The sequence below is a fragment of the Lichenostomus cassidix genome, chromosome 6, assembly GCF_008360975.1.
Source record: "Lichenostomus cassidix isolate B80296 chromosome 6, HeHo_3.0, whole genome shotgun sequence".
In the NCBI taxonomy this organism is placed as follows: Eukaryota; Metazoa; Chordata; class Aves; order Passeriformes; family Meliphagidae; genus Lichenostomus; species Lichenostomus cassidix.
In genome coordinates this window covers 12327948-12355018 of record NC_139487.1, presented here as the reverse complement: position 1 = coordinate 12355018, position 27071 = coordinate 12327948, and the positions used below count along the sequence as shown (strand labels likewise).

The following is a 27071-nucleotide window of genomic DNA, read 5'->3' as shown; positions in this document are numbered from 1 at the left end:
ATCTGCATTTGTATGGAAGGGTAATGTTCCCATGAGGCCACTTTTTTTTCTGATTCCTCTAATTTAGCCATGAGTGCAGAATATTTCGCCTTGGACTGGGGCATGAGCTCTGACTTGAGATGCAAACCCATGCTTCCTCAGGGTCTCTGCTACAGTGCCACTGCTGCTGCACTTACCTTGCACATGATCCAGCTGCCCTGTCCCCTCTGGCAGTAATTCATCACTAAGCCCAAAGGGGCCCAAAGCTGGGCTGGCAGCCAAGGTGACATCAGGGCTGTGCCAAGTCAGCCCTTCACCACGCCCACAGCAGCTGTCTCCACCCCTCCTTAGGGTTCCTTCTGGCTTTTAGGGGTCCTCTCCCCTTGTTTCCCCACTTTCCTTCCATGTTCTGTGCCTGGCAACTGTCTGAAGACCCCAGAGCACACCTCTGGGAAAGACCCAGCTATCCCTCAGTGCCACACCAAGCTGCTGGGTTTGCCTGCCACAACCTTTATTTGCTGGCCCAGGTCTCAGTCTGCTCTCACCATCTCCCACTGATGGATCCTAATGATGCCAAGACCCCATCCCAAAAGCTCTCCTGGTGCTAACTGAATCCACCCTTCCCCTTCTGCTGCAGACCTGGGGCCACAGCACTGGGTAGCTTGGCTTAAAGGACACATTCATGGGGACAGTGGCTGCTCTGGCTGCCACAGCTGGAAGGTAACACAGCCCTTGGCAGACACAAAGACCTCTCCTCACGTCATTTATTTCACACAGAAGTAACATTTCTTGTGTGTGATGCCAAGGGCTTGGTTTAGCTACCTGAGCATCTGCTGAGCACCACAGGACACCCAAGGCAGCCCAGGGAGTTGGCAAAGATATCAGAGGACTGCAGAAGGCCTGTGTCCTTCTGCAAGGCAGGTGGAGCACCCCAGGCCATCTCCAAGGGCTCTGCTCCCTTTGTTCAGGCAGATGTAGTAACCCAGTCCTTGCTATAGCGAGCATTTCCAGATCAATGCTTTCCTACTTCCGTGTCTAGAGAAAAGCATGTTTTTAAATGTCACCTCTCCCCACCAGCCAGGATATTTCCCCAGAAAACTCACTTTGGAGCCCCCTTGGGTTGGCCGGTGGGGAGCAGAGACAGCTGCTGTCAGCTGTGATGGGTTTAGCCACACGTATTTTTTGGGCTGGGGTAGAAACAGGTGCCCTGTCCCGGGACACGGATCTGTCCAGAGCCAGCCCTAGCTTCTATTCCCAGGACACTCTGTCTGCTCCCAGTCAGGTGCTCTCCCGGCAGCTTTCACTTGCCCGGAAAGCTTAAAAAGGCCCAAATTTGTTGTGTTTTTCTTCCCCGCACAGATGATTCACTGCACTCTTCCCTGTAAACAGTGGGTGGATCCCAGCTGGATTTCCGGGAGCAACACGGCGCCGATTCCGGGCTCAGGGAGCAGCAGCTCCACACCTCCTTCTCCACATCCTCTCTAGCCGTCCTGCAGTAAAGCACGAAAGGAGTGCAGGAGCAAACCTGTGGTTCACGCTTATGGAGTGTGAAGGGGAAAGAGCCCCGGTGTGCCCCGAGCCGGGTCGCTGAATGCAGGCGAGCTGCCGGGCACTGGGCACCCCTCGCTGCCGGTCACCTCTCGCCGTCCCCTCAGCCTCTGCAGGCTCCTTTCCCCCGAGCAGGAGCGGAGCCCCCCGGCAGGCTCATCACAGCCTCCTCGGGCTGTCTGAGGAAAGCTTGATGCTAAGAGTTAACTGGCTCTCGCCTCCCACTGTGCCCTAGTTACACGGCGAGACCAGCGTTTGCAAAGAGAAGTGCTGGCAAAGCTCAATTTTTTTTTTTTTTTTTTGAGGGACTAATTGCAAGGCTAGCTGAAAGGAATTACTTAGGGAAGAGTTGACATTTCCCTTGGTATTCCTCATCCCGCATTTGTGGGCATGCAGCAGTGTGGGAACCGGCATGATGCTTGAAAGCTTCCCTTTAGATGCAACGCCATCCCTAACCCAAAAACCCTCTGCAAAGCTCCATCTCCTCTCAGATGAGACCTGGGGCAGGCAGGAGCATCCCTGTCAGGAGGGTTGCTAGGGACTGAAGTCACCTATCCACTACCCCAGCACAGGGGCAATCCCCTGACTCCCTATGCCCCAGCCCCGGGCGCTGCCGAGGGCTCTGGGAGCCCCGGGAAATGCTGGGATTTTTGCCACTAGAGGGAGGAAAGGGAAGTTGGACATCACAGAGATGGTGCACAGAGTTCCAGTACTGTGCAATGAGTCTCAGAGCTGGACACGGACGCTGAGAACTCACCCTGAGGTACCTGAGCCAGCCCTGAGCTGGGACTCGTCCCAGGACCCATCCTGCGCTAGCTACACACAGCATCTGACCCTGGCAAAGGATTTTTCAAGCAGGAACGTGACTTTGCACATCAGGGGAATTTAAACCTTGAGAATATATCAACCCCAGCTGCAGAGCATAGAGAGAAGCCCCCCAAGATGTTTCTGAAGGGAAATAGATGCAGAGTTCTTAGACACCGTTTTGTGGCATTTTCATTCCTGGGGAAGCTTTTTGCACTCTGTGACCTTCTGGGTGAATCCTCTGCCCCTGCCAGTTCCCACCACCAGTGGGTAACTCCAGCCCTGCCACCTTTCCCCCCAACCCTTCTTTCACCTTGCCAAAAACTCGGGTTTCTGCAGGTGCTGCGTCGGCGTTTGGGATGTTCCCAATCCTCCATCCTCCCTGCATGCTGCTCCTCTCCTAGTATAAACCCCTAGAGCCGACTGTCATCCCAAATCCTGCCCATTTGCTGATGCAAAGCTCGGATGAGGGATCAGCCCCAGTCTGACACTTTCAGGAGACGCTGAAAGGCAACACCCCACTTTGCATTTCTGGGAAGAGGCTCGGCTTCCTCGCAGCCCCACTCGCCTTCATTCTCGGTTCTGCTTCCCCAGTGCAGCTTTTCCCCCTAGGGAAGCCTTCCTGCTTTCTAATGGAAACTTGCCAAAGTCGGTGGTGGATGCTGCCCAGCTTCTGGCTGAGTGTGACTGGCCAGGGAGGCTCCGTCCTGGGGGGGAAAGGATGTGGCCATTCCTGTAAGCCACCCCTGACATCACACACAGAGGTAGTGGGAAGGGGGTTTGGCTGGAATTTGTCCAGATGCAAATGCCTTCCAGGGAGTGACTCAGCCCTGTGGTTTTCCTCCCTTCCTTGCCAGCAGATTTGATTCCCGAATTGCTTCAGGGCTGCTGGAAGGCAAGGCTGTGCCAGCAGCAGGTCAGGGGGTCACCCCTGCCTCCCCACGCCCTCCTCTCCTCAGCCTTCCTCCATCTCCCAGACTTCTTCAGCCCCAGCCACTCACTTTGATCCCTCTGCATAGTTACATGGGAAAGGGGAAGGCTGCCAGCATCCATAGACCAGGGCTGGAGAGAAACAGGAACCTTGAGGGGAAGAACATCCCAAGAAACTCCCTTTCCCCCAGCCATGCCTCCGCCAGTGCTGCCAGGATGGAGGGGACTGGTTTGTGATCACACTTAGTAGGGAGCTGCATGAGGTATGTGCTGCTTTCAGCATCTCTTTGGGGGCAGAAGGAGTTGCTCCAGAGGGGTAAATGCCATCTCCAGTGGTCACACCAGCTGAACTCCCATGCATTTCCCCTGTTCATTTCCATTCATGAAATCTCACCTGATTTCTATCCAGGTGGCCAGATGGCAGGAAGTCTCAAAGGATGAAAAAATATGACATAGGCTAAAAATAGCCAGGCAGGTGGAGGGGGAGCCTGAGCTCAGAGTGACACAGCCTGAGAAAAACCCTGGCTGTGTACAAAAAAGCCTTGCTGGGGAGAGAGTCAGAGCAAGTCCCCGTGGCAGGAAAATACCCACTGCTGGCCAGGCCTTTGCAGGGGGAGGTTTCTTGCAAGGCATCACTGATGGTTATAACCATGCTTGAGCTCCTCTGCAGCCGTGCAAATGCTCAGTGCAGGGCCTGGAGGGCAGGAATCCCCACCAGCATCCCCGGGGCTGTGAGGTCCAAGTGCATCTGCAAGCTTTGCAGGAGCAGCCCATCCCACAGGACACTTGGTGTGATGGAGGCTGCACCTCAGCCCCTCCAGGCTCTCTGTGTGCAATCGGAGCTGGCGTCACAAACAAAGGGGCTGGGAACAGGCTGAGCACCAGCCAAGCTGCCTGTCCTGCCACCCCAGCTCTGAGGCCACTGGTGTGGCCTCTCAAACCTGGTTTTGAGGATCAGGCTCTGTGGACTAACCAAGGCTGCTCAGCTCTTTCAGCAGGAGTATCTCTGGCTTCATACTGTTAGGAGAAAAAGCACCTGCTGAGCCCAAGCTGTCCCTTAACACAATATCCTTCATCCTAAAGGCAAGGCTGAAAGATGTGGTTTCTCTCATGTATGACAAGTCTCAGAGAAGGAGCAGTGGCTTGCAAGCAGTTTGCTGGCTTAGGGGAGAGGGAAAAGGAAAGACACACAAGGGCCACTAAATCTCACAAAGCCCAGTGTTTGTCTGGTTTAAGTCTGGAGATGGACTGAGCCTCAGTTAAGGCTGGAGCGTGGGATTAGCTCTGTGTTAGACATCTGTCAGTCTGCACCGGAGAGAAACAGCCTGGGAGGGGCAGCAGGAGCTGGCTGGGCATGACTCTGGATCTGGGCACTCCTGTGGGCTTCTCTGCCAAAGGGCTGAACAGTCACTGTTGCTTCCCAGCACCTCCAGCCACAGCCTTCTTGCTGTGCACAGCCTGGGGCTGCATCCTGGAGCAGTCTCCCAGGAAGAGACTGAATCTCCCAGGAGGAGACCACATCTCAGATAGCCATGAAAGCCCTTGTCCCATGTGGTGTTAAACACATGATCTCCACGACAGTATGGTAAAGACACTTTATTGCAAAACTACAGGGTTCTTAAACTTAGTTAGTTTAGTTTGTTTGTTAGGTTCGTTTGTTATGAGTTTACATACTTGTGAGGCACAACAAATATGCTGGACCAACCACCATAGACCATGACAGGAACAGGCATCAGATGTAACCAACCACGAGCCCCACGGTGTGAGCACTTATTGGTTCTGATAATTGTTTTACAATTATGTAACTTGTTTTTAACTTCTAGTTTAGCTGAGTCATTCCCAGAATGCTTTTGTAGTTAGCCGAAGTAACAGAAGTGAGCAAGGATTTTACAAGGGCAGCAAGGCCCTCACTTTGCAAGGCCTTTCTACTCTGCAGCAGCCCCACTCCAGCCCCAGAGGCAGTGGCTGGCACTGGGACAGTCCCATAGGCTGCAGACATTTCACTGGTCCCCTTTCCGGAGTCCTGCCTGGGGCACGGAGTAGCTGCATCAGCTTTCAGCAGAACCCTGCGATGCTGTAGGGCTCAGGCATTCGGAATGCACACATCAACCCTTCCCTAAGGCTACTTTCTGCTTTCAGCGGTAGCACTGTGAGGTATTCTAATTGCTGTCTTGTTTCTGAGCCCTAAACCACACCCTGGTCCTGCTGCCTGACATTCTCTGCAATCACAGGAGCTCAAAGGTGGGGGTTTTAAACCTAATTTCTTTGGATGGGTAGGAAAATCTAGCTGCTCTCTCTTCCTTTGCCCCCTTCCCAGAGCTGAAAGGTGGATTTTGTTGCCCCAGAGTAAAGTCTCATTCCCACAGGGGCAGTTCCCCTGCCTCCTCTCCCACAGGACTCCCCTTAACAAGGGTAAAACCCCCATGGCTACCCATGCTCCCAGTGCAATGAGGCTGCAGGAAGCTCCCACTTCCCTCAGATAAACACCAAGCTGCTGTCTTTCTGCAGGGGGCCCGGCCAGGCTGCTCCTCACTCACACCCACTGCCTTTGGCCAAAGGGAGACTGGGGGAATCTGGGGAAATGGGGAGTAGGAATAGCATCAGGTCTCAGCTGAGCCAAAGTCACAGGGAAGGGATGGGCCCCACATGCTGCAGTGTGACCCCAGAGACTGCTTCTGCTCACTCACCTCTGCTGACCAGACCTATGAAAACTGGGATCCAGGTGCTCACCCCAACTCCAAGCACACTCTTCCTCCTCTTCCTCCCACAACCTGCATCGTGGGAGCTGGTAAAGTTGTACAACAGCAAACCTGTGCACTCCCTTCCTCCCACCCATGCAGGGTCTGAGCTGCCCTGGTGCCCATCCCCTTGGCATCAGGCCTGCAGTGACTTCCCTGTTTGCCCTACTTGTGCCTCTCTCTTGCCTGCTTCTTCCTCTGTTCCCCTGTGGTTTTCCAACTGAGGAGCTCACCAGACCCTTCCCAACAGGCAGACACATGCAGACCAAGGAGAAGAGTGCAAAGAAGTGGCCAGGCCAGCTGTGGTACTGGGAAGGGGGATAACCCTTCTTGGGGCAAGCCTTATCCTGGGGAAGGTTATCAGGAGCAGTGGCCAGAGAGATGTCCAAGGTCTGACCCCAGCAAGGACAAGTAATGCAGCCAGTGCTAGGGAGGGATTTGGCCAGGCCCCATCCCCAATGGGGACATCAGCATCACAGCCCTGATGCTGCAGCACTGCCTTGAAAGAGCTGAGCAGCCAGCAAGGAAGGAGCAGGGAGATCTCCAGCCCTCCAGTGTGGCACTGGAAGCTGCTAAAAGTGATGGCTGTAGGGAGGGAGTGCTGGGTGCTCATAAACTGTGTCATGTTTGGGTGGGACTTGTGCCAAGTGAGAGGGAGGGCTGCCCAGCCTTGAGAAATCAGAGGTATTTCAGGTCACTGATTCACATGCCAAAGTTCTTGTCCAGCCCCTTGGTGGAGCTAAGGGGCAAAGAGTGGCGGCCAGGCAAAGTTGGGGCGTGCAGCCAAAGCCACACCTGACCACCTGAAAATACACTGCGAGGCCTTGAATTGCTGATGACACCTGCTTTGGGGGCTTGCATAGATAAAAGAGTGACTCCAGCTTGGTCACTTCCATGACAGAGCCTTCCAGGTGTTTCCCACTCCAGAAATGCCATGACAGCTCCCAGAAGACAAAACCACACTGTAAATTTTATCTGAACCTGCAGGGTAGCTCTTGAGTCCAGGCAGGGCAGGGCAGGCAGCCAGGAGTACAACACATCTCACCACCCACCATCAATTGATTTGCCAGTTTATTCCTGAGTTTGTTCTCTGAGGCGCAGAAGGAGCAGTGGTGCTCACCCCACCATCAGCTCAGTGCCAAAGCCAGTGCTGAGGCCACAGATTTTCATTTCCAAGCTGCTGGCAGATGGGAACCCCGGGGGACCTGACGTCACTTCTGAGCAAAAACAATGGTTCAGCATTCAGTGGCACTGAGGGGAAAGGATGGGAAGAGGATACTGAAGAACAGAACTTGAAGGAAAAGGAGTCCCACCAGACACATGTGCTCACACACCAGAGCTAGCAGTAGCCAGTGGGAGCTACCAGCCTGGTCATAGTATCCCAGGGAACATCATCTGTCAGTGTCCCTGGGGAGGGCAGCCAGTTCCCTGTGGTGCCAACAGGCATGCCACTGGACGGAATGCTGGCTGGCACATTCCCAAGCCCATGGCAGCACCTGCTACTGGCAGGGCTCTGTGGGCTGAGGACAGACACAGCTCATCACAGATGTCAGTGATGTGTAGGTGGCCCCAACTCTGGCGCTGTCCCCATTTGCAGAGGCACTGCTTTAAAGGAGGGACTGGATGGGCTTTGGCGGGCTAAGGACAAGGTAGTCTGAGTCCCGGGGGGATTTTCACTCTCAGAGGAGGAGGCTGAGCTGGTCAGGCAGCCACCCTTGAGCTTGTGCCAGGGAGGCAACACTCAGGTACCCCCTCGGCTCGGCTGGGGAGGAAAATCTGCCTAACCCAGGAGGGTCGTGGAGTGCTGGGCACGAGCACAAGTCGCTCCCAGCCACGCCGCAGTTTCCCGGGAAAGCAGCCCTCTCTGGCATCCGCCCTTTCCCGGGAAGGAGAGGCTGCTGGGGGCCGTGGCCCTGGCACGGGGATGCAGGTTGCTCCCTCCCACGGCTTCCCCTTTTCTCAGAAAGCCTGGAAACCAAAGGTGAAAGAAGTGGGTGGAAACTCTGCGCTGCCGTCCAGGAAGAGAAGTGAGTAAGTCGGCTGCAATATTTAACAGTGCCTCCGGCCCCGCCGCCCGCAGACCCGCCTCGACGGGAGCCGGAGCTGCCGGGTGAGTGCCGGGGTCACGGGAGGGTCTGCGCCCGAGCGGGGGGACTGGTGCGGCTGGAATGAGGGGATTTCTTGGCTGCTGCTCTTCCCAAGGAGCCGCAGCTCGGGCACTGCAGAGGGCGGCTCTGCCCCTGCCGAGCGGTGGGGACACGGTGACGTCTCAGGGCTGATGGGAACGCATTCGCTCCCGGCTGCGGGAAGCGGGAGAGGAGGTGTCAGACCGTGTGTGTGTGTGTACGAGCATCTTCACTTCTATCCACGGCTTTTTTGACAACCTGCAAAACCGGACTCGTGCTTCTCATACTTTAAAGGGCGGGAGGCATGTTCCTACAAACTTCCCGGGAAGACAAAGTGAAACTCCCTGGAATAATGCTCCAGCCACCATGTCAGCGCAGTGACGGTGGCTGTGCAGCACCCACAGGGCTCTGCTACTTGGTCCCAGGCACGTCCTAGCTAATCAGTAACTCCCGGGATAATTAGCTGAAAATGCCAAAAGGAGGGTGCTGCTGCTTTTTCAAAGACATAAAGCAATAAATCATTAACCTCTGTGCGGTGGAACTGCCTGGGAGTCACGTCCCCTCTGGAGCAGTCGTTTGTGCTTTGTCTCCCCCAGGAGCGAGGGAGAGGGAAGCGCTCCAGCCTGGCCCATGTCCTCACCAGAGGGAGGGAGTGGAGGCCGAAAGCCAGAAAGAGCACAGTGCTCTGGCAGCTCAGGGCTGAACTGGTGCGGCACAGCTCTCCAGTGGCAGGGTTGTGGCCAAGAGGGAGCTTTTGATTCCCTGTGTTCTTCCATCGCTTCCAGCCATCGTTTCTGCTGTGCTCCACAGAGAAAGCCCCACAGCAGCAGTCTCCTCCTGGGCACCTGCTTGTCTGCAGTGTCTCTTGACTCACTGTCATTTTTGGGCTGAAGTCAGGAGCCTTGAGGAACTCTGAAACTTTTGGGTTCTGCACTGGAGTCCATCTTTCCCCTGGTACCTGTTCTTGGGCACATCTGTCAGCTCCAACAAACTGTCACCCAGCTGTTGGGATCAACATCAGGTTCCCAAATCCAGACCCACAGAAGCAGGCATCAGAAGGGGATGTGCGCCATAACCGGCATGAGGAAGCCACAGGCATCAAGCCAGGCAGAGAGGAGAATTAAAGCAGGTGCCAAGGGCTCCTGGCCCAGAGTCAGGGGAGGCAGGTTGCAGTTGGGCTATGAAACCCCCACCTACACAGGTGGCAGCTGGGCTGATGCAATTCCCCCTGGGGCTGAGCTGGGGCAGTGGGCTCAGCATGTGCTGGTCACTCCATGGCTCAGTGCTACAGCCTGACACTGACACAGCCTCCAGAAAACACAGGGTCAAGCCATGGCGGGGCACATTCGCACCCACAAAATACCCATCACCAGGTATTACCTGGCATCCCACTCCAGTGCAGACCCCCTTAGGGGCAAGGGATAATCCCAAAGACACAGGGCCAAATCCAGCCCTGGCTCTGCCTGGGTGAAGGAACATGGCACAAAGTTGGAGTCAGGAAAACCAAGGAGCAAAGGCAGAGCACCTGGGATGCTGTGGATGCCATGCCATGGGGACATTGCTTCCAGGAACAGCCAGGAATGAAAGCAGAGTTGGAGCTTGTCTGAGTTCTCCTTTCAATCGTTTCTTTCCCAGCTCATCCCCTGTGGGCTTTCCATTGCACCTGGATCAAACTCTTTCTGGTGCATTTTGGCAATGGGGTGCCCAGTCACAGCATCCACAGGTAGGATACCAACAGTATCGTGCTGGAGCTGTCCCTGCCCCACCTCAGGGAGGGCAGGGCACAGGGCATGGGGGGATCCTTGCCAGATGGCCGCTGGGCTGTCCCACTCAGCCCCAGCACTCACATCACCTCCCTGGGGCATGGGGCAAGGGAAGGAGCACCATCAGGGAAAGCTTGTTGGTGTTGACCCCCATCCTGCTCACCCACCTATCTGCTTGAAACACTTCCCCTTTCTCTGCAAATCAGCCCATGGAGGAAGATGAGGAGGAAGGCTTTTCCCTGGCCAATACCTTTCAGTTTCTGAAAGCAGTGGTTGCGTAGAGCAGCAGAGGGGTGAAGGCAGACAGGTGGCACTTTGAACAGCAGACATCCATCAATAACGTGAGGTAAATTCCTCAAGGGGAGTTTTACAGCTTAAAAAATTAAATACAAAGGCTTTCCATGTGCTCAAATAGTCAGGGACTTCAGGGTAACCACCCCATGGCATGAGATGGACAACGAGCAGCCCCAAAGGATCCCAACCCTACCAACCACTCCAGGCTGGCAGTTACGCATCCATCTGGCTGTTATGTCTCTGGCAGGCTGCCTTCCTGCCTACTCAACAGCACAGGTGCCTGCCGGCAGAGCAGGGGGAGAAGGAGGAGGAGGAGGGGGGAAATAAGAGTTTGAGGAGCTCAGAGCTATTGCAAACGCCCTGCCAAGCCACAGTGGTCTGAAAGCCATCACAGTGCACAAATGCATCCCTGAGCTGCCTCTTTGACCCCGACCACATGCTGCAGGGTGGGGACCCTGGTATAAGCTCTGCTTTACCCTATCTCCCTCCACTGCTGCCCCTCCAGGCAGCCCCTGTGGTACTGCTGCATGTGGTTCCTGGGATGCACCAGAACTGGCACATTCAGCCTGGGACTCCACAGCATTTGCAATAGGGTTTGGCTCCTTTGGTATGTGCATCAGGATGGTGAGCTCACGCTGCCCCAGCTGAACTCCAATTCCCAGAGGAGGGATTAAAATAGAGCCCCGGGCTAGCTGTTGAGCAATCGCGGAGTTCACTGCTCGTGCGACAGTTGCTCGGTGCTTCCCCCATTGAAATCTTTGTCCGTGCTCCAAAGTAATGTGTGTCATTTCCCATCTCTTCTGCTGACCCAAGGGCACCCGTTCTGCACTGCTGGCATACGGGCAAAGGGCTGGAATCCTCTCCCAGTGCTTACTCCTGCCTGAGCCACTGCCATCACAACTGTGCCAAACTACAGCTGAGCCAAGGAAAAGCCTTTCAGCCATTAGCTCAGTTCCTGGGTTTGAAAGTGAACATCTACTGAAGGGTGAGGCTGCCCAAAGCTGCTGGCAGCATCAGCACCTCTGCAGGTGCTTAGGGGGTTCCCCATGTGTCCCTCTAATTTGCCCCTCCATGCATGCAAGCTTTGCAGCCCAAACCAGAGGGTGGGAGCAGTGGGCAGCAAAGGGCATGTGTATAGTTGTGGGATGCACCAGCATGTCCCAGCTTAACCCAGATGGAAATTAATCCCTCCCCAAATCTACTCTCTGTGCTCTCTGGAAAAGGCCTTTCACTCTTCATTTTAAGGCATAGACAGACCCTATGTCCCTTCCCAGTTCCAAATGGGCAGAAAGCCCCTGCACCTCATGATCCACCGTGGTAGCACCTGCTGCACAAACCATTTCCCTCAGCTGGCACCTCCCAGTTCAAGGGCTTCCCATGGGCATCGGTTTCAGTATGAATGGAGCAGAGGATCAGTGCCTGGGAGTGTGCCCCTTTCTCAGACACACATGCTAAGGAAGAGCAGCACAGATCAAGGGATGAGTGAGGCCTGCACACAGAGCAAATACATAGGTGGGATTCTCAACACACCTGCCAATACCATCCCCAAGTGGCAGAAATGGTGTTTCTCTTACAGCTCCAGCAGGTTTGCAGAACTCAGGGCTGACCTGAAGCTTTGCAGTGACTCCAAACAACAGGATGTGTTGAAGCAGTGGAAAAAGAAAAATATGAGCCAACTTGAGCAAAGTTTCCAAAGAAAGCTGTCTGTCTGTGCTGCTTCTGGGATGGGAGATGCCAGAGTCTTCTTGTGGCTGCTCCCAGTCGCAAAAATCTGTGTCAGCTCAGTGCCTGCCCTGTGTCAGAGACATGACAAGCTCTTTGCTATTTTTTCCCCCCTTGCAGATGGAGACACAGCCAGCTGGAGCCAGGGGAAGCTGACTTGCACTGGCTGCTTGGCTCTGAGAACTGAATTCCATAGGCGTTAAAGCCTCCAAAATGCCCTATGGATTCAGTTCTGCAGCTGGGCAGCAACTGAGCCTCAGACCTTCAGGAAGAGTATGCAACTGTGATCTCTTCCTGCAAGGAATATGCAAATCTTTGCTCCTGCACAGAGACCAGATTAGGCATGGAGGTGAGTTAGGGCCACCACAGAAAAATCTGCTACAGAGAGAGCTACTGGAGGTGGTGGCTGTTTGTGGCACATTTCCCCTCAAGTGAAGAAAAAACCCAACTATAGAATGTTTTCTTCCCTCTAGAAGTGAAATGGCACCTGAGAAAATAAACACATTGCTACCTTCTGATGTACTGCATGTGATTGTGAACTTCTGCTAAAAATACACATTGTCAGAACAGCCTGGGTGTGCCCAACAATCTCCTGTTCAGAGTCCAGGCAGCAAAACCAAACAAAACTTTGGAGAAGATAAACAGGACAGGTAAAGCTAAGGGTTATGCCCTCTCTCTCCCTGTGGGCCCTGGAGATGACCCCAGCAGGGACATACATTCAGAGAAAGTATTTGTGTAGGCAACAGGCTGTTTTCACCCATCCATCACATACCTCCTGGGCCAGGCTGGCTGTGCCCCCTGTGTTTTGGGGACATTTCCACTGTAATATGGCATCATGCTGCCATGAGGAATTTGAGGGCTGGAGGAATGTCATTTAGGGTAAGTTATTGTGCAAGTCCTTGTAATTCATGTAGTGTCTCAACATCACCATATGGCAAACCCTATGCTCCTTCTCACCTTGCCTAGAAGAGCTGGTTTGCACCTCCTCCAGAATCTCACCTAAAGTAGCCCCTGCCCATGGCAGACAGCATCCAGGGGATGGAGAAAAAACTCCTTCCAGCACCCCACTGGGGTGCTGCACCACCACTCAAGGATCTGACACGTGGACTTTGGGTTCCCTGCCCAAAGAAGCTGCTGCTGCTGGAAGGACAGGGAGTGCAACACCAGAGCAAGGCTGATGCACACATTTAACTGCACATCTCCACCTGGGCAGGAGAGGCTGCTCAGCCAAGAAAGAGATTAAAAAAAAAAAAAAACAAACCAAAACTCAATACACAATCCAGCAGGAGCTGCTGCATTTTTCCTATACTGGGTAACTAAAAGTATAACTGATTAGCCAGCACTCATTAATGGAGGCCTGTTCTAGCCCATTCAGCAAGTCCCACTGCCACTGTTTGCAACACAGCCAAGGAGCATCAGTTTGGTCCAAGGTTTCTACAGCAGTTTTTCTGGTTCAGCCCTCTTGCAGCTTTGTCTGGCAGCAGAGTTAACACATTTCCAAGAAGCTAACTGGGGAAGGGGAAATCCAGACAGTTGCCGAGACATTTTGGCAATGGCTGAACAAAACGTGTTGCACTAAGTTTAAAAAAAAAAAAAAAATCCACTTGCTTTCACTTTATAGCAATCCAAAGCAACCAAGGGCCTCTAAGTTCACCCTCACAGTCTCTCCTTTGCTATGCAGCTAGGGAGCATCCAATTCCCACCTACAGTAGAAGGCCTTTCTCCCATGTGGGAGATCAGGGTGAGACTAGGAGACTACAGAGGAACAGAGAAGGTCCCCTGTTTCCCCTGTATGCTCATAAAGTCTCTGCTGGTCCCCAGAGAAGCTGACAGAAAATGAACTAAGGCAGGGGAGGGTACTGCCAAGCAGGACAAGCAGAATAAGCCACCATGGTTGGGCACAAGCCATGGCAGAAATCATCCCTAACTTCACAAAAAGGTGCCGGATCTGAGTGCAAGTTGTTCACAGGAGAGACTGATGTCAGGTATTTAAGAACCAGAAATATAAGCATTTGCATTTGGGGTTTTTTAATTGTTTGTCGTAATTTAAAAGGTACAGAAGTTTGCAAGTAAGTCAGAGCCAGCCCCTCACAGCCCTCCAGGCTTCCAGCACAACCACCAAGCTGTAGTTCACACAACTCCAATAATCTCACTGGAGAGCCAGCACCAACAACCAGAGCCAAGTCAGACCCAGAGCAGGGCCTCAGCAGCAGTTTCAATAAGGGCATGTGGTCAGAAGTACTGAGCACCAGGTTACCAAGTGTAAGAGGATCTTTTGCCAGAGTGTAAGGAAGTGCTGCATACAAGCCTCTCATAGTGATTTAGCACAATGGTATGGTGATAAACAGCAGTGACAAGACATGCAGACAATTGCTCTTTAGAGTGTTCAAGAACCCCTGTGTCCTCTGGGACCTGCACTGGTCTCAGCCTGGAAGAAATCCATCTTTGATCTCTCCAGGAAGAGAACCAGCTTACAGGCCCTTCCCTTGGACAAGGTAGGAAGAGGCCCATCTTCTCTGATCAAGGGCTACTGTTTGGACATTCCCCCACCAGGCTGTGACCAGTCAACCAAACCAGTGGAAATCAAAAGTTCATTTCAAAACCAGGACCACTGAGCTGATCCAACAGTTAAGTGCTGTATGGTTTCTTCACAGAATGGGCATTGTGCATCAAACAGGGTAAAGCTGCCGTAAGGTTGTGGAGGATAAGGAGCAGTTTCAAAAAAAAAAAAAACAAAACAAAACCACACAACAGGAATGGTGGCATCCATTGCTTTTGTAACTTGCCAACTACACCAAGAACAGCTGCCAACTGGCTCCCACAAAGGTACTGAAAGATCCATCGGGTGTCTGACTACCTCAATGTCTCAGTTTCTTTTTCTTCTTACGGTTCCGGTCCTCACTGCTGTCATCTGCCTCACTGGCACTGGGGGTCACAGCCCGCTGGATGACTTTTCTTTCCACTGTGAATTCCTGGTCTTCTGTCTTGGGGTCTCCCTTGACCAAGAACTCTCCTTTCCGATAGGATATGGAAACATTGGTCCGGGGGTAGGTGCCATAAACCCTCCGGAGGTCATCCTTCACAAATGCTGGAAGGTCTTTCCTTGGCCCAAACACCTTTCCAAGCTTCCCCCATTGAAGCTCCCCTCTCATTGTGAAGCCTTCTGGCCACAGGTCTCGATACTGATCTGACCTCTTGTAGGCAGCATAGGGATGGTAGTTTGCATAGGGATTGTAGAGAGGGATAGGGACCATGGCAGGGAAGTGCCAGGTGTGGTATGGGTGGATATAGGGATTGGAGGCACTATAGAGATGGTGATATTCCACCTGACCTCCTGCATAGTCAGGGTAGCTGTTCCGGTCCACCACAAAGGTGATGGGTCGACTGTAGAAGTTGTGCATGGGGATGGGAGGGAACATGACAGAGCTGGACATGTCTTCTGCTCTCCCAGGCCGCAGAGGTGGGTAGGTGTAAGCAGGAGGTGGGATCATGGCTGGGTAATATTCCCGTGGCACAAAACTGGACTGGTACATTGTACAACAGCCTGGGGTTTTACGCAGGGGACACTCCTCCAGAGCAGTTGCTGATTCTCAAAAGCTGTGAAGACAAGAGGGAAACAATTAATATTGGTTATACATTTCAGCTGAATAAGGGGATACATTTAGCACTGTAAGCATACCAATTAATTAATAATAATTAATACAAGGAGCTCCCCACAGTTTGCAGAAGCAGTACCTACCAAGAACAAGTAGAGCCACATTGCCAGTGACTGCCTGTTAGCTGCTGTGCAAGACATTATTTAACCCACACATCTTGGGAGTTACAAAAATAAGAACAAGCTGACATAAAGACCACTGAGGGCAGAAGAGTCACCCTCATATCTTCATTACTTGTGTCTGCACTGCTGAGAGGCAGCAAGACACACTGCAAGAAGCTGGAGGCCCTTAAGCAGGCATGAAAAATGGGGAAGGCAAGCACAAGTGAAAGAAACAAAGCAAGCAGGCAAAGAAAGAGGCAACAGCCCAACCTTGCTGCAGTAATGTCAACTGCTGTCCTGCCCACACAAGGAAATAATAAATAAATAAAAAGATCTTCAACTGTTCTTGGCTCTCCCCAGTCTCCCAAAGCCCTGCTTCTACACTGATAAGCAAACAAAAGCCGTGACTACTTTTTATTTCTAGAGCAAAATCCAGGCACATCCACATTTCCTCTGACAAGTTCTCACATATAGGTTTCTCTTTCTGGTCTCACTAGTTACCATTCACTTTTAAGTGTGCATTTACCTTGAGAAACTCTGACCTACAGCTGAATTTGCTCCTAGCCTGCCCTTACCAGATATCTAAGCACCCCCCAGGGCATTAAGCACTGTCCACCCATGACTCATTATCCTTTCCCCTACGGCAGGAAGGGAAGCTTTATATAGCATAGGGTTAGTTTTTTTGGTATTTTTTGTTTGGTTGGTTTTTTTTAAGTTTGGTATCAGAGACAGGAAGAAACCATGCACAGAACTAAAGGCAGAAAATTGGATATTTTTTTCCCCACGGAGTTCAGATCCTGTGGGTTCTTCTTCAGCCTTAACGTGAGTTGCCTCTCCCACAGCTGTTGACCAAGGAGAGATGAAAGTTCAGCTGTCACCTAAGAGTTGCCTGACAAAAGCAATGCTGAGTGCTGCAAAATGGAGGTTTTTCTTCTTTTTAACCAGCACAAATTGCTCCTGTTCCTAGAGCTTCATAATGTGCACTAGCTCAAGCCTGCTTTTACGTGGGTCCAGGGCTAGAAGCCTTCACCCTACACAGGGAACAGCAGAACAGCACTAGAGTATTCAAGTCAGGACCGGGCAGAACCTTAAACAAGATTTGCAGCCTTGGAGACAAAGCCCACCATATCCATCACCCCCTCAGATAGGAGAAAATGAAATAAAGTTCACAGCCTACTTGCCTAAATTGCTCAGAACCACCATAAAAATCCAAAGGGGTGTTGTATGTCAATGGCCACATTAGGTGGGCACATGGAATAAATGGTCTCATCTTCCTTGAAAACCAGTTTCAGTGCCTCTTTAAATAGCTCATCCATGCATTCCTATTGGGATCCACACTTCTGTGAAGTGCTTGTATTTCAGAGCAAGTAGTCTGCTCAGAGAGTGTGCAGCTATTGCATGTATTGTATGAAACAAAAGAAGCCCAGCTTACACCCCTCCTGCTGGGTTAGTGTGCTGCTCCATGCCAGTTTAAGACAGCCCTGGAGAAGCTGTTCTCACCTAGGTGATGACCAACTCTTGCTCAAAAGCTTCTGTAGCACCTTGCATTTTGGCTGTCAGCATCATTGCTCCCACATCTCCTTGGCAGCTGCAAGAAGGGCTGACAGGCCATCTAAATCACTGGGGTTTATCACAAGGCAGCCTGAGCACAATTGCTTTGATTTTACACTGAAGAAAGATAAGGGGAACAAGCTGGTGGTGCAGCCAGGCAGGATGACCCACAAGAGGAAGCAAACTGAAGAGATAAGAAGGAGGAACAAGATGAGGATTAAGCAGGGCTAGAAGAGCTTCAGGGCAGCATTGTCACATGCACCACTACAGAAGCAAAGACATTTCCCTGGAAGCAGATCACCCGGGAGGAGGGTGTTGACAGCCCACACAGCACAGACAAGACTTCACAGCCCTAGAGGAAGTTTGCAAACCCGTCAGGGCAAGCCTTGGCTGGGTGGCCTCTGCCAGGCTCCACCACACAGCTACCTGGTGCTGCCCTGTCCCTTCCTGCTCCTAAGCACAGAGCTCTCAGACTGCCCAGACACAGCCTTACCTGCACAGGCACAAGGCACTGAGCCCCAGCTCCTGGCTTGCAGGGCACAGCACTGCTCTGAACGCTCAGGTGTGTTGCAACAAGGTTTTGGTATGCAGAAGGCACAATGCTCATGCCCTGCCCCTGCAGAGCTGTACCCTGGTGCTCCCTGGGGCTGACAATGCCGTTTTCCCCACCATTATACAAGTGCCTGTTGTTCATATTGATCTTCAGGCTGCTTCAGCTTCCAGAGACAGGATTTAGGAGACCACAGCTGGAGTAAAGCCCAGCTAGACTGCACAGAGCTGAGATACAGCATGACAAATCCATCTGTACAGGAGAAGAGGGCTTTGAAAGCAGCAGTACCAGCTTGCTTGATCCTGTCCCAAAATCACCAGGAAGTAAGAGCAGACAGTACTTCAGGGAAAACAGGATTTGTCAGGAAGGTGATCATTTGTCATGCAATCTAATGGCTGGAAGGCATCAAAAACCAGATGCTTAAGAAAAGCAACTCCAAACACCAACACTGACTAGCAATACTACTTGAGGAAAGAGTCCAACCCCCAAGTTTTTTCTCCTCTTCTCAAGGACACTTTATAGCATCTTCCAGTACTTAAAGGGGGTCTCCAAAAAGGCTGGCAAGGGACTTTTCACAAGGGCAAGCAGTGACAGGACAAGAAGGAATTGTTTTAAGCTTATGGAGAGTGGATTAAAATTGAATATGAGAAATTAAAATTCTTTACTGTGAGAGTGATGAGGCACTGGAGCAGGCTGCCCAGAGAAGCTGTGTGCCCCACCCATGGAAGCATTCCAGCTGAGGCTGGATGGGACTCTGAGCACACTGGTCTAGTGTAAGGCATTCCTACCCATGGCAGTGTAGTTGGAACTAGATGATCTTTAAGGTTCCTTCCAACTCAAACCATTCTATGATTCACCCGCTCCTGGTTCTCTTGTTTCTCCAGTACCAGCAGCCAGAGGCTGGCCTGGCCTTGGAAGTAAATATCTAACAGCCTCCAGCTCTTCAGGAGCAACTACAGGACCAGAACGGAAGAGATGATCCCAGCTGATCTGTCTCTTCAGACCACCACCCTCCACTTTCAAGCTCTGCAATGCCTTGGGGGGAAAAATGTTAAAAAAAAAAATCACTACATTCACTGCCCAGCACTTGAATGTCCTGAGCAGGAAAGGCAAAAACAGTCCTTAAAGCCTGAGCTGAACTCTGCTAAATGCCTGCCTGGTCATGAGAGCCATTGACATACATGCTGATACATGCCTGGTATTGGTGGCACAGATGGAAAGCCTGCGTGGGCAAGCACTAGGCTGTGCCTGGGAGCCAAGCCTCCCCAAGCCAGGGCACTGGGAGCCGTGGTTGGCAGCAGAGAGCAACAAGGGAACAACACAGTGAGAAAGGCCACAGCAAGATACAAGGCAGCCTCTCCTTTTAGGCCTTTTCAGCAGTTTTGACCTTGCTGAAAAAGGACTCAAATCCCACTTGGCTGGAGCTGAATGAGACATCAGGCACAAAAAAAGGAGAGAACTCCAAAGATGGTCACAGACAACTAACATAAGATCGTCATCTCTGCTTGGTGAGAACATGATACTGCAGACTATTCCCAGGCTTGCCAGAGCTGATTCCAGCAATTCCCTTACCCACTGCCCCAGTCATCTGGCAGGGCCTTTCCCTCCTCAAACATCTTGGTGCAGGTCAAGGAGACTGACACCACAGCTCCCAAAAAAGACCTGCCAAGCAAAGTGTGCTTCATACCAGCTGCCCCACACAGAGTTGCTATGGAACAACCAAGCAATGTTTGCAATACAAAACCAGAGGGGACATTTGATAGAGCAGCTTTTGTTTCAACCCTCTCTGCTCAGTTACTACAGGTGATGAATCTACCACTAATTAATACAGAAATGCCCAAGGGGAGTAGGGCTTTCCTAGCATCTAAAGCACCAGAAATTACCTTCTAGAAATACAGAAGAACATGGTTTTTCTGAATATCTCAGGACAGTAGAGCTCTACTATCACCTAGGCTAGCTTTGAGTTTGGTGAGCTACCTTTTCAGGTATTTGTGGAGCACAAGAGACTACTGTGAGCTACAGAGGACAGTGTAAATATTCAATTTCATTATAGATTGCACATTCTCTAGGAGAGAGATTGACGTGAGCCTGACTGTATCATGGACACAACAAACAGAGGTGTGCCACAATACTCAACAAGTGAAACTTCATACAAGTAGCTCACATGTCTGGAGAGACTGGTTGCAGCAAGTTGCCTGTACAGCTGAAGCAGGGTCCCCAGGACAGGCTAGCAGTTTGAATGGGTTTAGATACTTCCTCAGAGAGCATGCTGCAAGCCAACACAACTGTAGAAACACAGTAGAGGACATGGCCATCTAGGTCACTGTAACTCTCAACTGAGACTATTCTTGCCTCATTCCATATCTCTGTAATGAGCTCACAAATGAAGATAGATCCCATTAAGTTACCCTTACCTTTTCACTATTCCAGCACTCAAGTTTTCAGACTATTCTTTCTAGCTTTTTTCCTGACCTCTTCCTCTCCCCACCCTGCCAAAAAAACACAGATCTCCTGCCATTGCTCTGTAATAACTCCCAAGGGTAAAGAGATTAATACTGCAAGAAGCACCAATTTCCCCCAACCAAGAGGATTAAGAAGTCATGAGTTATTTCCAGTTAGTCTCCCCATTTTGAGCAGAGTCTGCAAAATTGTTGCCATCTGACAAAGCTTTGGCAAAGATTTTTTTTTGGGTTGCTTGGTTTTTTTTTGAAAAACCCAAAACTTCAAGGACTGCTTAAAGTGAGATGTTAAAACGGAATGTACTTATTCAGCAAAAGTTTGTCTTCCATAGCTCTGGTGTCAGTTCCACACACTTATCCAGCATCCTGGTAGCTGGAGATAGTGCGTGGGAGAAGATCATGACAAAGCAGTTTCATATTTTTCCTAGTCACTTCCATCCCTTTATTGCCAGCATAAGGTCATGCTTGGTTTGAAGCCTTTTCAGTAAAACTCATCCAGGAGAAGACTCCCAAGTACTTCTTGTGGAGGTAGGAGAACAGCACAAAAAGCCACACAACACCCTGCAGTAACTTTGATCCTCCACCACCAGTACTGACCCTTAGGACACAGGCACTTGGCTGCCTTTCTGAACAGGATGCTTTCTCTTAGCCAGATATGCTTGGCAGCCACACAGGAATTCAAGGAAAATGCAATAGCTTGTTAAAAGCTGAGTCTCTTCAGGCCTTAATTTTTATCTAGAGGATCAGATTCCCATGTTAGTGCTGGTTAATAATGGAAAAACTAGAATTTTGAACACATACCCCCTCACCCCACAAAAGTAAAATAGCACCACATTTTGCTACACTGCAAAAGAAAAGCAAACCCATACTGCCCCAGCAAAGTACTCCAAGAAGTGTTAAATACTTCCACAAGAGGTTACTATATCATGCGTAGTTCAAACTGCCAGCAGACAGTAGTGATTTACAGCAATGCAAATCAAAGCTCTAAAGAACAGGTCTCCCCTTTTCCAGGCAAAGCCCAACAAAACCTGAGGGTAGGACTGACTTCTTGGAAAAGATGAGCTCTCACATCTACAGAGGGACAAAAGATGTAGTGTGATGACTTGAGATGAAGCAGAGCCATTTCTGCTCCATCCCTGCTCCCACAGTGCATCCCTGTGGCCTCTCCAGCAGCACAGAGCACAGCCTGGATGAGGACAGCAGCCTGCCAGCTTCCATGCCTGGGCAGCACAGCTCAGGAAGAGCTCTCTGCTTCAGACTTCATGGTCACAGGTTTCTGCAAGCAACTCATTTTCTGTAAAGCCACAGCACATGTAACAATAATGTACCTCCTGCATACAGAGCTGGCACTGCCTCCCAGGAGCTGCACAAGTATTACACACCAGCATCTCTTTACACTGAGCCTCTGAGGTATTTCAGGGTGGAAATTTGGTGTGGCAGAGCACACAGCCTCTGCTTCTCAGAAAAGGGGGGAGGCTAATTGCCATGGTCCCTTGTGCTGCCTAGTGGTAACGCAGAGAGGAATGTAGCCTGAACATAGCCCAGGAGAAGTAAAAGGGCTTTGTAGGCAGGAGCAGGTACTTTGAATGAAAGCATCATGACTCGCCAAAGAGCAGTAAGTCTACAAGGCAGAAGGCCTTTGAGAGAGATTAGAAGTAGAGATCAGAAGAAACCCACCAATCCAGACAGCTTTGAATGCTTTTACTAAAGGTAAGTACAGAAGCTATTTTGGTTGGATCAAAGAAAGCATCAGCACAGGGCAGCAGATGGATGGAGATGGCTGCAAGTTCTACCAGTTCCTGTGGCACCAGAAGGCCTGCAAGCAGCCTCATAGCCTCCACACACCACTAACCCAGTATGAGGAACTCCCCCAGCAATGCCCCTGCTTCCCCTCACACCACAGGAGGGACCCTTCCATCAGCCAGCTGGAAAGATACCACAAGCACAGCTGATATAAGAGCTCCATGAACAATCCCTTCAGCTCAGCCAAGAGAGAGAATTTAACTTCTGAAGCCACAAGACACCAGTCTCACCCTGCTGTTACTAGTGCACCATGAAGAAAAGAGCTCCAGCTGGCACTGGTGATTGCGGAAATAGCAGCTAATGCATATTACAGTCAGTCACCCCTTATAGAGGCCCTTTGAAGAGGGAGCAGATTTGTTTCAGCTATTCAAAGCAACGTTCCCAGAAAACACTGAAGTCTAGTGTGGGTCTGGCATTTACTTCTGAGGTCTGTGCAAAGTCCAGACTCTGTATGAAATTAAAACACCAGGAAAAGGCCAAGTCATTGCAGAACAAGACTTTACTTGACCATAGTTATCTAAAAACCATCCCCCTGCATAACTGCTGGTGATGAAGGTTTGGAGCAGCCACTCCTCCTACTGTGACTGCAGCTGCTGGCTAACACAGCAACCTTGGAACAGCTGTGCCACTAAGAATAAAACATGGTGAGTGTTACCACAGGGTGACTGCATCAGCTGGCAAGGCTCTGGAAACCACCTCTGACTGCTGCCAGGGTGATCCTGACACTGTCACCCCTTCAGCCTCTCTCTGGATATGGGTCTGCTGCACCAGAGCATACATTTTGGACATACTCCAAAGTTTCTCCTTTTCTGACACGTCCTCCTTTTGGCATAGCCTAACTTCTGTGCTATTAAAGCTCCCACCACCACTATTCTCATCTTCCCAGTAACTACTGCAGGCATCAGATGTCTTCCTCACCTGAAGTTCAAATCTGTGTCGTGTGTCTCAGCATAGCAGTCACCACATTTTTTCTCATTTAAACCCTTTTCCAGACACAACTCTGTATCTAGACACCACTCATTTTTCTTTAGTTGAGCACGTTTTAATCTGCACTTCTTAGTGTTCAGTCCTAATGCTCCCCTCCATGTTAAAACACAGCCTGCACAAACAGACCTGCTCCTCCTCTCACTCAAGAGTTCATCAGATATCCATCATCTCCATCCACACTCTCTCTTCTTCAAAGAAAAGATCACAGTATAGTTAGTTCAAGCTTCTAAATTGAGAGGTCCTGGTTGAACCCCCAGCTCTTCCCCTTCAGACTGCAGTGCTTAGAGAACAGACTCAGGACACTAACATATCTACCACACCAATAAGTCAACAAAATGATCAGTAACCCCATTAATGCACCAGTAGCATCTCATGGTTATTTATATCACTTTGCACACAGCTATGAAGCTACTAATCAAGTCTTATGAACCACACATGATGCTATTGAGTCACCCTTCTCTCCCACACCACTTAGCACCAGGATTCACATCTATCCCACTTTACTCTGCCCTCCCACAAGAAGTCTTTCCAACATAGACCTGATGTAGAGTCCAGCAGGTTGTTCAAGGAGCATCACTTCAGCATTCCAGTGGGCTTGGGTCCTCAGGCTTCACTATAATCCATAGAAGCCTACACTCCTTCAGTCCACTGATCTTACCTCTATCTCATTTTATACATTATTTTCTTATTTCAGAATCCACTTTTTCCACCACATTCATGCCTCCCTTACTCCAGTCTCCTCTCAAAGAGCCAATCCACCCCAGTTATTTCTTCCTCTTTGGTCTCAGTTTTGCCACATCCGTAACTAAGCCTTACATTTCTGATATCGTTACCTTGGCAATCTCAGCCTTACATGGTATTACTGATATGGTGCAGGTGGCCTTGAAAGGTTTTACCCTCCAAGAGCTGCTTCAGATACTCCATAATTATCTGGCTCCTCCTGATTATATATTGTTTACTTTACACACTCCAGGACAAATAATTCAATTCCAGCCTTAATTCCCAGGTCCAGTTACCTACCAGCACTTTCTTATCTTACACACATTTTGCATAGCACAGCAACATGTTTTGTATTTCCATAGCATCCCCCTCTCTCAGCTGCTTGATTAGAGACAAGTCATTGTCCTTGAAGTGCTCTTGGGAGTCTCCTGATGTCATGCAAAGGCCTGAACTGATCACACAGCCTGGTTCTCCAGAGGGAGTCTGTGCCTACAGTGGGTTTCCTCTGCTGACACATAACAGTGTCAGAGAAAATTATTTGCATTTTAACTATTTGCTCTTTAAATACACTTAGATCCCATTCCCATGTATCCTGCATCAAGGATGGATATGCAGAAATACAGAAGGCATAATCTCATGCACTTGCACTAAGTCTTCCCATGGGATCAACAGCCTAAAGTGTAGGACAGGGCAGGAAAGATTATCCAGACTTTGGGGTTGTATTACATACAACATACCACTTTAGTGTACAAGGGAGTTTTCTGTTACAACAGCAACACAGTCTGCATTTCTAGCGTAAGTTCAAACATCTGAGCTAGAGTTACCCAAGGCAGACAGCTGCAGCATCTGCTGATCCACAACTTTATAATAACTTTAAAAAAAAAAATCCAACTGCCTTCTGTCATGGTCTTTAGACAATACAGAACATAGCTGACAAATGACATTATTGATTTTTTTAAATGAGAAATAAAAGAAATCTTGTGTTTCCAAGAATACAATCACTCAGAAAGGCTCTTCTGTGTAATTTTTTCCAAATGAAAGTGTTTAACTGCTATCATCACACAACAGTAACAATTTACAGTAGTATTTTTCACAAGCAGGTGGTTCTACAAATGTTACAGGATAGAGCACTGGCATGAACCAATACCCCAACCAAGTTATCCTACTGTACATGGACTTGCATCCACATGATCAAACAGCAGATGTGTTGGGGTGAAAGAGGCACCATCTCCAGAGAGAGCTGTGTTTTCAAAAAGCCAAGCAAAGTGCAGAATACTTCAATTGTACACTGCTCTGCTACTGCAAACATTTAAGCTAGTACATAACTGCAGAAACATCACAAAACAGACCAGTCTATAAGTGCAGGACACAGAGAAACATTTGCTGAGTGTGCATGTACTCACATCCTGAGAAAAGACAGCCAAGAGAATGCCTTCATTCAACCAAGGAACAGTAGGATACATAACCCTATCCTAAGAAGGCACATTACTTTCTACAGACTCTTTTTCACTGAAGTGCTTTAATAACACACAGAGAGTAAGGAGATGCCCTAGGATACCATGTTACACCTTGTGGAAGCTTTCCTATAGTAACTACAGCTACAAAGCCTGCCTGAACATGCCCTCATACCTAAAGACAGCAACAGGAAGCTCATTCCTTCAGCAATTCCATTACATGCTCAGACAGGGATCAAGGATAAAGGACACAGGTAAAGAAACAGCTAAAATCAGCACATAAAGCCAGCATGGAAAAACTCACCAAAACTTCAGGTTCTTTCTCAAGTCAGCAAAACACTATTTGCAAAACTCAAAAAAGCATAACCTTTAAAGTAACAGACTAACACAGAAAAGAACCCTCCCTTAAATACTGTATAAACAAACTGTCCTCTTTTCTCTTAGTTTTACTTCCTCCCCAAGCATTTTACTGACACTTAGCTGCAACTAAGCTGGTATTTGTACTCATGGCTTATCCAGGTTGTAATTAAGCAAGAAGTCATATCAGTGGCTCCCATCAGCACTACCTTATTGTAAGCACCTGCACTGTGGGCCTTTACAGACAGAAACCTCCACAGGGGTTTTAACTGGGTGACTCCATCTGCAAGCTCAGCTCATCATCACCCAGCACAACAGCAGGAGTGCAGCTCCTTAGAGATGCTTAGTGATTCTATGATCTTAGAGGTCTTTTCCAAACAAAATGATTCTTTGATTAGTGCCTTATCCCTTGCTCTGCTGCAGGTGATCTCAATACCTGAAGCTAAATACCTACAAATCACTCTTTAATTACAAACCATGTTGATTACAATTAGTTGCCTGGCTTCTAGGAATTTACACAAATGACCTCCTTAAGAAGCTACTAGTAAGTCTAATGTGCAAAAACCTTGGAAAGTAATAGGGTGCAATAATGCCTTCCTGTACACAGCAATTGGCTTTTGCCTCAATTTTCCATGGTGGAATTTCCCCGGGTGAAATTTGAGAACAGCTGAGTGGGAGTGACTCTTGCAGTGAGAGATGGAAGGTGATGCATATGCTGAACACAGGAGTTGCTTCTTTGAGAGAAAGGCCCACAGAGACATTTTAAATGCTAATGGACAATGCTATTCCTTATCTTCTGAAATACACCGGATGAATGGAAATTAATCGTGGGAGAGAAAATGTAAGTGGCTGATTACTAGGACCAGAGACAGGACATTTGCTGGATTACTGGTCCCTGCCCAAGCAGCCATATATATTTTTTTGCTTCCACTTTGTTATTGTGCAGCTCGGCACACACTCCTTGGAGAGCAGAAGGCTCTGGGGACCTCATCACCCTCTGCAGCTCCCTGACAGGAGCTTGTGCTGGGGAGGCTCTGGTCGTGCTGCCAGGCTCTTCTGCTGAGCCTGCAGGGAGAGGGGCAGAGGAAATGGCCTCAAACGCAGACAGCGAAGATTCCGATTAAATATCAGAAAACTTTTTCTTGCTGTTCGAGTGATCAGGCATTGGAATTGGTTGTCCAGGTGGTGGAGTCACCATCCCTGGAGGTTTTCAAGTGGCCTCTGGATCTGGCGCTGGGTGATACGGTTTAGTGGTTTAGGGGTAACAGTGGTGGTGCTGGACTGGCGGGTGGACTGGATGAAGCTGCAGATCTCGTCCAACATGGATGATTCCCCGATGATTCCCCGATGATTCCACGATGATTCCACGATGATTCCACGATTCCCTGACGCCAAGGGCTGGCGTCCCCGGCCCGGCCGCGTTTCCACGGCAACGGGCGGACGGACCATAGAGGAGGCGGCGTCCCCCGGCCAGAGCGGCCCGCGCGGCTGTGGGCGGGGCTATGCAAACAAGGAGGCGGGTGACCTCA

The 27071-nt window shown here is 50.1% G+C and overlaps 1 protein-coding gene and 1 long non-coding RNA gene across 6 annotated transcripts; one reads left to right on the top strand and one right to left on the bottom strand.

Moving 5' to 3' along the window:
• Positions 1 to 7888: 7888 nt before the first annotated feature.
• LOC146435213 (uncharacterized) lies at positions 7889 to 12431 on the top strand. The gene is made up of 2 exons (XR_014853176.1): positions 7889 to 8109; positions 12025 to 12431. It is a non-coding gene; the product is annotated as an uncharacterized LOC146435213 (long non-coding RNA).
• A 2196-nt stretch (positions 12432 to 14627) lies between these two features.
• Positions 14628 to 25572, bottom strand: C6H10orf95 (chromosome 6 C10orf95 homolog). Of its 5 annotated transcripts, XM_085064963.1 has the most exons (3): positions 23551 to 23649; positions 20177 to 20251; positions 14628 to 15501 (listed from the first exon to the last, which is right to left on the bottom strand). In XM_085064963.1, the coding sequence occupies exon 3, from the start codon at positions 15435 to 15437 to the stop codon at positions 14763 to 14765; it is 675 nt and encodes a 224-aa protein (XP_084921089.1). In that variant the 5' UTR covers positions 15438 to 15501; positions 20177 to 20251; positions 23551 to 23649; the 3' UTR covers positions 14628 to 14762. The 5 variants fall into 5 exon arrangements, with proteins under 5 accessions (XP_084921089.1, XP_084921088.1, XP_084921090.1 ...); XM_085064962.1 differs by lacking the exons at positions 20177 to 20251; positions 23551 to 23649 and adding an exon at positions 25490 to 25572; XM_085064964.1 differs by lacking the exons at positions 20177 to 20251; positions 23551 to 23649 and adding an exon at positions 25135 to 25228.
• Positions 25573 to 27071: the final 1499 nt, after the last annotated feature.

Bases quoted from the DNA above. Each gene is read 5' to 3' on its own strand.
- C6H10orf95 (XM_085064962.1), bottom strand. From the start codon at position 15,437: ATGTACCAGTCCAGTTTTGTGCCACGGGAATATTACCCAGCCATGATC.